Here is a 13,693-nt window from a genome sequence, read left to right as displayed (position 1 = left end):
AACCAAGAAAACAGATTATATCGTATAAACAACATTGCAACAAAAAACAACTTTGAAAGACCTTGGAATGACCAACCATGGCTCCAGAGGACTGAAGAGGAAGTGTGTTGTCCACCTCCTGACAGAAGTACGTCCAATTCAGAGATACAAGGAAAGGACATCGATAAGAGCATTTCCAGCTTGGAGAAGGTGTTCATCTGTGGCAAAAGACGGGGACTTGATCATGGGTCTTAAATAGGGAGAATTTACACATTAGGAGAATATTTCCTCCGAAAAATAGTTGTAACTACCAGAACTATATCCCACTTGAAGAGAGGGGAAGCATGAGTCCCCAAGGGCAGCCAGCATCTAGAGAGGTTTGGGACAAGGGGAACCAAAAATAGGTTAACATGGCCTCGGGAGTCGAAATCATTGTAAGATTAGGGGATAGAACAGGACCTCATGACTTAGGACACAGAGTGACTCCTATCACATGTCACTGCTTCCATCTACCATGTCTTCCTTTTAAGAACTGATGTTTCGGGGCAGCCAGGTAGCACAGCGAGTAAGAGCACCGGCTCCAGTGTTGAGAAGACCTGGAGATCAAATCCGGGCTCAGATACTCAGCACCACACCCAGAAATAACTGGCCGTGTAACCTTGAGCAAGTTACTTAACCCCTATTACTTTAAAAAAAAAAAAAAGAACTGATGTTTCTAAAAGCAAGGCACAGCAAAAGGCAGGGAAACTAAAATAAGATCTACAAAGGCAACATAAAAATTAAAGAGACCTCAAATGTAAACTCAGAAGGTTTACCCTCTGGAACATGGAGAGAATGAAGAAAGTGTTATAGGCCACTCCTGACTCAGGCCAGTCTGGCAGTTAAAATCTGACATTAGAATAAAACAAAATACTTATTGACCCTCTAATGGTTAACAAAAATAGGATTAATTAGCCATGTTATTCAGTCTCCTCTGACTCTCCATGACCCCATTTGGGGTTTTCTTGGCAAAGCTACCAGAGTGGTTTGCCAGCTCATTTTACAGATGAGGAAACTGAGGCAAACAGGGTTAAATGACTGGTCCAGGGTCATACAGTACATTTCTGAGGTCAGATTTGAACTCATGAAGATGAATCTTCCTGACATCAAGGCACTGTACCACCTAGCTGCCCCTACATATTAACTAGCCATAGTATGGAAATATTCAGTAACGATAAAGCATTTGTTCAAGGAAATACAGACTTACTCATTTGCATTCAGAAGTTCACCTGATCTACAAGGTATGGTGACTTATATAACAGTGGGACATTAGCCAAACCCAGGGGCACTGACTCCTCATATGCAGTCTGATCTGTGACTCAAGACTTTGCTTCCTGGACCAATCAACTCTTAGGGATAGCTTTGTTTTTTTTGGGGGGGGGAGAACTAGCCTGGCCTACAGAGCAGGAACCCAGATGGACATTGCTCTCACCACAAAGGATATAGCCCATGAATTGGGTAATAAAATGTACACTATAAGAGAAGAGAAGAGAATAAGGAGGGCAAAACAAATTAAAATTCCTGGAGAAAGGTCACCGAGGAAGGAAGGAAGGAAGGAAGGAAGGAAGGAAGGAAGGAAGGAAGGAAGGAAGGAAGGAAGGAAGGAAGGAAGGAAGGAAGGAAGGAAGGAAGGAAGGAAGGAAGGAAGGAAGGAAGGGAGGGAAGATGGACAAAGAACAGGATAGATAAATTAATAAATAAAAAATGGATGGATGGATGGAAAGAGAAATTAAAAACTGAAGCAAATTCAAAGAACTAAAATAAGGGCAGAAGCTATAGAAACAAATTGGAATAAAATTAACATAAGCAAAACTGATCACAGAGACAAAATACTTAAAATGGAAGAAAGAGATAAAAATCTACCAAAGAAACAAATATAGGAAAACATAAGTCTAATAATATTAAATTTAAGTGTGAATAGGCTAGACAAGACAGCAAAGCAAATGAAAATGGTCCAATGGATAAGAAAACAAAACCCAGACTTTAAAATTTGAAGAAAAAAATTCTCAATGGAATAAATTCATTATATAAGACCTAGAAGAACTCAAACATAGCAGTATCATATTTGATAAACTGAAAGGCAGCAACTCTTGTATAAGGGCTTCTTATTTGATAGCAACTGCTGGAAAAACTAGGAAAGAGTCTAGCAGAAATTAGATTCTGACCCCGATTTCACACCATATGCCAATATAAGTACCAAATGACCTAAATATGAAAGTACTTATCACAAATTTTAAAAAGGAAGAAGTGCTTTCACAGCTACAATTATGAGAGTTCCTGACCCAATAAGAGATAGGAATGATAATAAAAGATAAATCTTAAATTATATATATATAATAAAGATAAATCTTAAAAATCTTAATTTTATAAAATTGAAACTAAACTCCTTCAGACAGCCATCTATGATCGATTCTTCCATTTCTCGTCCTCTCACTCTCCTCTTAACTCTCTGAAGATTGGCTTCTCACCTCATCAATTCAATTCTCACCTCATCACTGCATCAAACTGCTCTCTCCAAAGTTAACAATGATCTTTTAACTGCCAAACTAATGGCCTTATATTAACCCTCATCCTTCTTGGTCTTTCTGCAAACTTTGGTATTACCAATCACTTTGTTCTCCTAGATACTTTCATCTAAGTTTTCTAATACTGCTCTCTCCTGGTTCTCCTTTTACCCATCTGACTAGTCCATTTCAGTCTTCTTTGCTGGATATTTATCTGAATATAATATGCTGGATATTATTTATATTTATGCTGGATATTACACCTTTGGGGGGGAAAAAGTATGGTGTAAGGATCTATACTGGGCCCTTTTCTCTTATTCCTCTATATTATTTCACTCTGTGATCTCATCTGTGCCCATGGATTCAGTTATTCCTAAGTAGATGATTTCCCAGTCTACTTATCCAGCCCTAATCTCTTTCCTGAAGACCAATTGCACATCTCCAACTGCCTACTGGAAATCTCCTACTGAATATTCCACAGACATCTTAAACTCAACATTCGAAACTGGACTTATATTTCTTCTCAAACCATTCCTTCCTCCTTACTAACCTATTACTATGAAGGGCACTGCCATCCTCCTAGTCACTCAGGCTAGAAATCTAGGTGTTCTCCCCTGACTCATATATTCTCCCACCCAATCAGTTGCTAAGTCCCATTGATTCTACCCTCCCAACATTTCTTGCATACTTTCCCTTCTCTGACATTGCCTCTATACCTGGAATAATGAAAGAGCCTTCTGGTTGGTCTCCTTGCCTGACATCTCTCCCCACTCCAATCCATTCTCTACTCAGCCTTGAAAGTGATATTCCTAAAGGGCAAACTTAGCTGACTCTCTGTTGCCCCTAGAATCAAACGTAAAATCTGTTTAGCTTGGAGTGGCCAGGTGGCTCAGTGAGTAAGAGCACTGGCCCCAGTGTCGGGATGACCTGGGGATCAAATCCAGGCTCAGATACTTAGCACCACACCCAGAAACAAGTGGCCATGTAACCGTGAGCAAGTTACTTAACCCTGATTGCTTAAAAATAAAAAAAAAAGAAATTAAAATCTGTTTGGCTTTTAAAGCCCTTTATAACCTGGTCCCTTTCTACCTTTCTTGTCTTCTTGTTTTAGTTCTGGCCAGAAACTATTAGAGCACCCCCCCCCCAGATTGACTCTTTTATTGAAGACAACCTAGGCCATCTTTTGCCTCAATTTTTACCTAGTCTTTAATTACTGAACGGCCTCAGACAAACTAAGACCTGGGAAAGACTTTAGCTTAAAAAGGCCAAGGTCTCCCACTGCCCACCAGGCCATCGACAGTTTTCTTGACCTAAGCTTGCCATGGAACTTGGGACTCTGGGACTCTGAGGGCTCTGGAAGAGAAAGTGAGGCTGATAACTTTGCATAGTTCTGCCTCACTTAAATCCAATTCATTTGCAAATCAAAACATTACCCTCCTGGCATCACTGGTCCTCTTCAAGAAAGGAGGACACATAATAACAACCTTCCTGCCTCCACCTGCACTGTGATCCCATACCATTGGCCTCTTACCTAGAACAAGATACTCCATCTCCCAACTCAATGAATTTTCACTGGCTGTAACCTATGCCTGGAAAGCTCTTTCCTTGTCTCCACCTCCTGTCTTCCCTGACTTCCTTCAGGTCTCAGCTAACATCCCACCTTTTAGAAGAAGCCTTTTCAGATACCCCTTAATGCCAATGCCTGCCTTCTGTTGATTATCTCCAATTCATCTTGTACATATCTTACTTACCCATAGTGATTTCCATGTCTCTCTCATTAAATTGTGAGCTCCCTAAGGACAGACTTTTTTCTCTTTCTTTGTATCCCCAAAGCTTAGGCACATACGAAGTGTTTAATAAATGCTTGTTGACTAGTTGAAAAGTTTTTGAAAAAAAAACAAATGCAATTAGAATTAACAGGGAAACAATTAACTGGGAGAAAAAATCTTTGCCGCAAATCCCTCTGATATAGGTCCGATATCCAAGATATTTAAGGAACTGATTCAAAAAATAAGAGAAAGAATCAATCCTCGACAAAAACCTAGAAACATAGAATCTGGTAGCTGGATAGCGTCTCAACAGCTGTTCTTGTTTGGTTTGCATTCAAACCACAGACAAAATGAATCCCCAGACAAATGGTCAAACAGCCCCTGCTTGAAGACTTCTAAGGAGGGGGAACCCACCATCTCCTGGAGCAAGTCATTCTAACTTTGGACACTTCTAACTATTAGAAAGCTTTTTCTGGTATCAAGCCTAAAGTGTCTTCCTTGCAACTTCTATCCCTTCATCTTTTTTTTCCAAATTAAACGTAACCAGTTTCTCCAATTTGTCCTTGAATTACAAGCTTTTTACTATGCTGTTTGACCTCCATGGGACTCTATTCAGTTTAGCCTTAGCCATTCTTAAACCATGGTGCCCAGAAATGAACAAGATACTCTAGATGAAAGCTAACAAGGGGAAAATACAGTGGGATTGTCACCTCCTTTATTCCTGGAAGCTCTGCCCCTCTTAATTCAAGCCAAGTTTTCATTCACTTTTTTTGCTGCCATATCACAACTGCCAATTGAAATTGATTTTGAAGTCCACTGAAATCCCTAGATCCTTTTCAGAACAGTTCTTATCTATCCATGCCCTCCTCCATTTTATATTTGTGGGATTGGGGTTTTTTGCACCCAAGTTAAAGGCTTGAATTTATTCCTATTGAATCTCATCTTTTTAGATCCAATCCAATGAACTAACCTGCCAAGGTCCTCCTCAATCCTGTCAATGTGTTAGTTATACTTCCTAGAATTTTGTCAAATGTAAATTTGATTATTCAAGTCATTGATAAAAAATGTTAGCGCAGGATCAAGTCCAGAGAAGCAGTTTGCAAAAGATAAATGCAAGCTATCAACAATTATAGGGAAAAAGTGTTTCAAATCACTAATAAGAAGAGAAATTTAAATTAAAAACAATTCTGAGTTTAAACCTCACACTCATCAAATTGGTCCAAATGACAGAAAAAAAATGTCGATTGTTGGAGGGGCTATGAGAAGAGAGGCATTGTTTGTAGAAAGGTGAATTGGTTCAGCTTCCTAGAAAGCAATTTTAACTGTGGCCCCAAAGTCATTAAACTGCATATCCTTTAATCCAGTGATTCCACTGTAGCATGTCTGCTCAAGAGGTCCATGATAAAACCAATATCTACCAGGGTTCCTCCTTCCCCCAACTCAACATGAGCTAGGCTAGACTGTTGATAGGTTGGTAATAGTATAGTATCTTAAATAAATACAAATATTGGAGAGGAGGAGTGGAGTCAAGATGGCAGAGGAGAAACAGGACTTCCTCGGTGCTCCTGCTTCCACCTCCTCCAATTCATGTAAAAGGTGACTCTGAACAAACTTTGGAGCTACAGAAACCACAAAATGACACAGAGAAACTAACCTCCCGCTAAGGACAATCTGGCAGGCCGGAGCTCAGCACTCTGGTAGCTCAGCCCAGCCTAGCGCAAGCCCAAGGTTTTAGCCTCAGGGAGGGCACAACCAGCTGCCAGCTGGAGGGACTTCAGATCACCAGCAGCTGTGGCAGTTTGCAGAATTATCAACCCATAGATGCTAAGGACAAAGTGAGAGGTCAGTGCAGTGTGGTGTAAACCGGGAGTTTGGGAGTGTGGTCCAGCCTTTACCCCATGGAGGGAGAAACGGCTGAGGTGCTGCAGCCACTCAGCCCCCACCATGAGGCTGCTTCAGAGCTCCTGGCCTGCAGATTGTAGGTAGACCAAGTGACCAGTCTGAGAGGTAATCACTCTTGCTTTAACCTGCTTGGATCTGGATCACTGTCTAGGGTGGAGGTCCTGGGGCCCGCGACCAGTTTGCGAGAGCATGTGGAGGCTTCAGAGAAGGCACCCAACTAATAGCTCCAGCAGCTGAGAAAACCCCAGCAATTTGGGACAAAGCTCTCCCATCTGGTAGCAGAGTTCTATTATGACAAAAAGCTCAAAAGTCAAGTAATTGAGTGGCAACATGAGCAAATGAGGGAAGCAAGGCAAGCACAGTGGTCTGGCTCTGGATTCCTTTTTGGGGGACAAAAAAGGATCAAAGCATGGAACAGAAGAAAGACAGCAAAGTCAGAACTTCTGCACCAGAAGCTTCCATCAAAAGAATAAGCTGCTTATAGGTTATAGAGGACCTTAAGAAGAATTTTGAAAACCAAATAAGAGTAGTGGAGGAAAAATTGGGAAGAGAAATGAGAATGATGCAAGAAAATTATAAAATGAGAGTCAACAACCTGACTGAGGAAAATAACACTTTAAAAAAACAGACTAACTCAAATGGCAAAAGAGGCTCAAAAAGGCAAGGGGGAGAATGCCTTAAAAAGCCAAATTTGCCAGATGGAAAAAGAATTTCAAAAGTTCACTGAAGAGAATCATTCCTTCAGAATTAGATTGGAGCAAACGGAAGCTAATGACTTTATGAGAAATCAAGATACTATTAAACAGATCCAAACAAATGAAAAAATAGAAGGCAATGTGAAATATCTCATGGAAAAAACCACTGACCTGGAAAATAGATCCAGGAGAGAATATAAAAATTATTGGACTACCTGAAAGCAATGATCAAAAAAAGAACCTAGAAATCATCCTCCAAGAAATTCTCAAGGAAAATTGCCCCGACGTTTTAGAACCAGAGGGCAAAATAGAGGTTGAAAGAATCCACCAATCACCTCCTGAAAAAGATCCCAAAAAGAAAACTCCTAGGAACATTATAGCCAAGTTTTGGAATTCCCAGATCAAGGACAAAATATTATAAGGAGCCAGGAAGAAACAATTTGAATATTGTGGAAACACAATCAGGATAACTCAGGATCTGGCAGCTTCTACACTGAAGGATCAAAAGGCTTGGAATATGATATTCCAGAGGGCAAAAGAGCTGGGATTAAAACCAAGAGTCACCTACCCAGCAAAACTGAGTATCATGTTCCAGGGGAAAATATGGTCATTCAGTGGAATAGAGGACTTTCAAGCATTCTTGTTGTTGTCGTCTTTTTGGAGGGGGAAAGGCAGGGCAATTGGGGTTAAGTGATTTGCCCAAGGTCACACAGCTATTAAGTGTTAAGTGTCTGAGGCCAAATTTGAACTCAGGTCCTCCTGACTCCAGGACCAGCGCTCTATTCACTGCACCACCTAGCTGCCCCTACTTTCAAGCATTCCTGATGAAAAAAACAGAATTGAATAGAAAATTTGACATTCAGATACAAGAAGCAAGAGATGCATGAGAAGATAAACAGGGAAAAGGAATCATAAGGAATTTATCAAAGTTGAACTATTAACATTCCTACATGGAAAAATGATCATTCTAATTTATGAAACTTTTCTCAGTATGAGAATAGTTGAAGGGAATAGAAATGTGTGTATGTGTATATATTTATGTGTATAGATAGATAGATATACATATATATGTATCCAGACATATATATGTCTATATAGGAGGCTATATGGGTATATGAATACATATGTGAATGTGTGTATATATGTGTACAGGTATACATAGACAGAGGGTACAGGACCAGTTGAATAGGAAGGGATGGTACTTAAAAGGTGAAATTAAGAAGTGAGAGAGGAATATAATGAGAGAAGATGGGGAGAGATAGAATGGGGTAAATTATCTCATATAGAAGAGGTAATGGAAAACTGTTACAATGAAGGGGAAGAACAGGAAGGCAAAAGGGAATGAGTCAATCTTATTCTCAATGAATTTGGCTTAGGGAGGGAATGACATACACACTAAATAGGGTATCTCACACTACAGAAGAGTAGTGGGGAAGGGCATGAGAGGGGGGATGATGGAAGGGAGGGCAGGCTGGCGGGGAGTAAGTTGGAAGCACCCACTTTTGAAAAGGGATCAGGATCAAAGTAGAGAATAGAACAAGTGGGAGGTAGCATAGGAGTGAGGGAAATATAGTCAGTCTTTCACAATATATCCACTATGGAAATGTTTTGCATGGCTACACATGTACAATCTATATTTCCACCATGTGCTACTGGAAAGTCAGAGCGGGGATGGGAGAAGATATAGGAGAGATCAGATTGGGGGAGGGGATATTCAGTGGAATCACTGTTTTGTGGTGGTGGGTAGGGGAAAATGGGGAGAAAATTTGTAACTCAAAATCTTGTGGAAATGAATGATGTAAACTAAAAAATAAAAAAATAAACTACAAAAAATAAATAAATGAAAATATCATAAAAGGTCATTGGATATGGAATCAGAGGCTCTGGACCTACCTTTCACCACCACCTATAGAACCTTTGGCAAGACTCAGCCAAAGTAGGTTTCAGCTCCCTCATCCACAAAATGAGAGGGATAGACTAGAAGGTCCTTTCTAAAGTCCCTCCCAGATCTAAATCTCTGAAATTATATTATAATGCATCATGGCTAAGAGTGCATGACAAGGAAACAAAACTTTTAGATAAACTGCAAGTAATTTTTCTGATAGACTAGCAGACTAGTAGATTTTTAGAAGAAAAACTATTAACAAAGTTGCACTTCATCTCTTCTTTAAAATCAATTTACCAAACCTCATTTTCCACTGGGACATTCATTCCAAAAATGTCCACAGTAGGGAAAGTGAACCCTTGAAGAATAATAAGGAAGTTCTGGATCATAACTTTTAGTGCTAGATTTTGCTGGAATCTAAGGAAATCATTTCTTCATTGAACATCGGGCAAAAACAAAAATCACAGACTGGGCCAAATCTTCAGATAAAATGAAATTGTGTATTTCCAGCTGACGCTGATGGCAGGGGGAGGTCTAGGGAGCCATTCACAACAGAGTTAGGAAAAAAAGTCTTCACTAGGAAGCACAGGAAACCAGGAGCTGTTTACATAGATTTCAGAAAGCTAACAGATTTATTCATTTCCTTTTAAATTTTTCTGGCACCCGTCAGGCTGATTTTTACAATGAGGAGACAAGAAGCCATTGTGTTCTCCTCTTTTCTCTCCTGGTGTAGCCAATTTAACAGTAGGACAGCAGTTGCAAGAAATGCGGTTGTTGCCTAGCAATCTGTTATCCACACCGAGTTTCATTTTATTACATGGGGGCTTGTTGTTCCTAGAGAGGAAAAAATATATTTAATAATTATTAGTACAGAAAAGCCATGCCCTTTTGAACTGGTGAGAAAAATCTAAATGAGGACATCGGCAACCTTAGCATTATAGGTTGGTTCGAGGATAGCAAAAGAAACCCTAGATTGACCTCTCTCCCCCGGGAGGGGGGGGGGGGGGCCAACGACATTTTCCGGATCCAAGTCTTCTCATGCCAACCGACAAAAAGTATCAGTTAAATCCTGTAATATCTCAATGGCTAGACAGCTGTCACTCAATATTAGAAAAATGATTATTTAGGAATCTCTTTAGAGGAGCTCTGAGCTCTGGCTGAAATGAAATTCACATACTCTGATCCTTAACTGCTATGACCTGTTAACTCTGCCTGGGTAAACACTATTAAAAGCCAGGAAAGGAGGTTGGGTGTTTGTTTAAGTTAAAGCTTCCGTAATCACATAGACCTAAAAAGCCTCTCTTCTGCTGGTGCCCTTGGTCATTAACTTTAGAAAACCTCTAAGATAACAGGAGATATGTATAATGGGCATTGTATTTCCTGCCTTCCCAGTAACTGGAGTGGGGAGGGGAGGAAGAGGGAGAGAATTTGGAACTGAAAATAAAAATTAAAAAAGAATGCAGGGGCCGCTAGGTGGCTCAGTGAATAGAGCACGGACCCCGGAGTCAGGAGGACCTGAGTGCAAATCCGACCTCAGACACTACTTGTGACTTTGGGCAAGTCACTTAACCCCAACTGCCCTCCAAAAAGAAAAAAAAAAAGAATGTAACATGAGAGACAGCATGGAATTGTGGGTTGAATCGCTGGCTTTGGAGCCAAGACCACTTAGGTTCAAATACCCACTGCATGGTCGTTTAATTTTTTAATGTTCTAGGCAGCTCTCTAAGACTACAGAGGAGAAGGTGCTGGCTTGCGATACTAAAGAGTGTTCTCTCATCTGGGAGCTCCTTATGTTAATGAAATCACAGATCCTGCCCCCATTCCTCAAAGTCAGGTGTTCTAAGGTAGCATCTATGAACTTGCATTTTTTTTAATATTTCAACATAATTGGTTTCCTTTGTAATCCTATGTATTTCACTCTATGCATTTAAAAACATTTCTGAAAAGGTGTCCATAAGTTTCACCAGACTGCTAGGGGGATCCGTGACACACAAAAAGGCTCTGGAAATCCCTGTAAAGTAGAATTCACAAATTCCACCAAAGGAAAAAGGAGTCAATTATAGGCAGTTTTGGAAAAGCGTCAGAAACTGCTGTATAGCAATGAATCCACTCGTGTCATATCAGAGGAATTCTCTGGAGACGCTTCTCCCCAAGCCCACTAAAAGGAAGTACCTAAACAAGGAATTTTAAAGCAGGATATTTGCTACCTAACTCAAATACTGAACAGACCGGCCCCAACTGGACACAGCGAAGTTTCGTATAGCTCCTTTGTTTATTTGTAGAGCCATTCCTAAAGTTTTTACTCAGAAGCTTAGAGAGAAGTCTAGGATGAGTAAGGAAGGGGAGGGAAAGGCAAGGAGGGTTAGATGGGGTACGCCTGGCAAACAGGGGCAGGTGGCAGCTGGGGTGGGATGGAGACACCTCTCCCGAGATGGTGCTGTGCCCCGAGGGCAGCCCCTGCCTCACCTTTCTGCCTCAGGTACTGCATCTGGTGCCTCTGGCTCGGCCTCGCCAGCAGTTCCTGCAGGACGCGGCCGCCCAGGAAGGCGTCGGAGCCTCCCGAGGCCTCTGTGGAACTGTCCACGCTGTCCTGTCGGCCCCCGCGCCCCCGGCCCCAGCTGCCCCCCAACCCATCGTCCTCCTCCGGGCAGCTGTACAGCTCAGTGAGCAACCCGCTCACCAGGGACGCCGTGCGGCTCGACCTCCCCTGCGGGGGCAGACACAGCTCGGGATCCTCCTCCCCCTCTGTGCTGTCCTTGTCCCCGCTCATTTTCCCCGCCCGTAGTGACTGAGCCCCCCGAGACAGCGGGTCGCGGGAGAGCGTGGAAGGAGTTTTCTCCTCCTCCTCCTTTTCCTCGTCCCGAGTACTCCCCTGCTCCCGCACCCCTGCCCTGCCGGTCTCAGCTCCCGAGAGTTCCTGGTCCTTGGGGTCTCGGGGAGAAGCCGTCATGTCTCCGGGGCTGCCGCGTCCTCCCGCTTTTCCCTCACTGGCGAGCTTGTCCCGGCGCCTGCAGCTCCTCCGGCCCATGCAGCGTTGTGGGCTCCCGCGGGCCGGACAGTTCCGGGTCGAGCCAATGCCACATCCCCCGACTGGGGGAGCTCTAAGCGTCCACTAGCTCAGGATCCCTGAAGTGACCGCCTCCGGGACCGCGAAGGCAGCCGCCCTCCTTGGTCCGGCCGCGGAGGAGGAGTAGGAACTCTCCCTGCCACCCGGTTACCTGGCGTTGCACCTGCTCTGGTGAGGCAGGACTGGCGAGCAAAGGCTTTCCAACCGGCAGGAAGGCAAGAAACTGAACGTGGCAGGAACAGGATGGAGAAAAACCTTAACACGGGGACGGGATTGGAGACCAGGTGTAAAGCCACCTCCACCTCTACCAGTCACTTGATTTAAACGAGAGATGGGTCACCGGCAAAATATAATGCCAGGAGGAACTCAAAGGTTTCTAACTAAGGCAGTAAGTAAGAGCTGACCCGGATCTCTCCTTCTCAATACATTCCCAGATACTTCTTACCTTTCCACAAGGAAGAAAAAGATGCAGGACCTGAAATATCTGTCAAGTTTCTCAGTTTCATAATAACCTTCCTAAGACTTTAAAGATATACAATTAACCAGGGATCACAGGGCCACACTGTATCACTATAATGTTTCCCCTTTTCCAAACAAATGATCCTTTTCTTCCCACACTAAGAACTATAACATATGTAATGCTAATGTTTAACATTACTTAAAAAAAAAAAAAGACACTGAAATTGATAACTTTTAACCGCAAAGGGGTCGGCCAGGTAGCACAGCTAGTAAGAGCACCTGGCTCCAGTGTCGGGATGACCTAGGGATCAAATCTGGGTTCAGATACTTAGCACCACACCCAGAAATAACTGGCTGTGTAACCTTGAGCAAGTTACTTAACCCCAATTGCTTTAAAAAAAAAAAACTTTTAACCCCAAAATTGACAGGATAAATACTGAAGACTTAAATTCTTAATTTGCAACTGAGAATGACCCTTGCTTTAAATTTTGGTCTTGGGAGGCTCAGAGTTTAAAGTGAAACCAGTCCTTGCTGTGATTTAGTTTCCTTATAAAGAGAATGGAAGTGGTCATATTGTAGTCACCTCCTAAAGATCATCCTTCTTTTAAGGAGGAAAAAATAACAACCCAGAAACAAAAGAATTGAGCAGCATCACTCTGTTCTTATCATTATGCCATTCACCCCAAGAAGGAGGTCCTAGTCCTTCCTCCATCCTATTCTTCCCCCATATGGCTTTTTTTTTAATTATCCTTTTTATTATCTTTAGCTTTTCTCTATTCTCAGCTGATTCTTTGGTACTTCCAACACTATTTTTAAAAAAATATATATATTTTATTGACATCTTTTATTTTAGATCATCTTCATATTCTAAATATTTATTCCCCCCCTAGATCTTACCCCGATTTTCTGTAGTTTGTATATGTTCGTGGGTTGTTTAAATATAAAGACAGGGCTAGCAGGTCTCATGGATAGATAGATATCAGCTGAGATTGTATCTCTCCTTCAGTCTCTAAGAGGTGCTGATAGAACTCTATCTATTTGACAACACTAAACTATCTCTAGGTGAGGGGCATGAGTTTGGGTTCAAAAAGACAGTAATTTTTCAACTAACTCTTAAGGGGGAGAGTATCTCTTAGTTAACACTCCCAGTCTCTTCCAACCAATGGGTTAACCAAAAGATCAATATGAATGAATAGTAAGTAAACCCATTTATCCAAGCCAAACAGCAAACAGGAATCAGAAATGTTTTACAATTTAGGATACCAAAGAATACAAAAGAATAAATGAGCTCTTCCACAGGGCTTAAGAGATAAAACTTATCTCACCCATTCTCAGTGATTTCTAGAGTTGCAAGAAGGAAAGGGACATGACAACCCATAAGACAATTTCTCATA

General features: G+C 41.8%; 1 protein-coding gene across 1 annotated transcript in view; it reads right to left on the bottom strand.

Annotated features, from left to right (window-relative positions):
* TBC1D30 (TBC1 domain family member 30) overlaps positions 1-12,396 on the bottom strand; it is a 122,121-nt gene extending 109,725 nt beyond the window's left edge. Inside the window, exon 1 of the mRNA XM_069080868.1 lies at positions 11,240-12,396. Within this exon, the coding sequence (XP_068936969.1) occupies positions 11,240-11,801 (562 nt within the window). The 5' untranslated portion in view covers positions 11,802-12,396. The remainder of the gene's footprint in view (positions 1-11,239) is intronic.
* Positions 12,397-13,693: the final 1,297 nt, after the last annotated feature.

This window comes from Petaurus breviceps, unplaced genomic scaffold, assembly GCF_028583685.1.
Source record: "Petaurus breviceps papuanus isolate PSGF00001 unplaced genomic scaffold, PetGlider_PUasm1.0 154, whole genome shotgun sequence".
Lineage (NCBI taxonomy): Eukaryota > Metazoa > Chordata > Mammalia > Diprotodontia > Petauridae > Petaurus > Petaurus breviceps.
The sequence above is the reverse complement of the archived record's forward strand: the minus strand, read 5'-3'. Positions and strand labels throughout refer to the sequence as shown.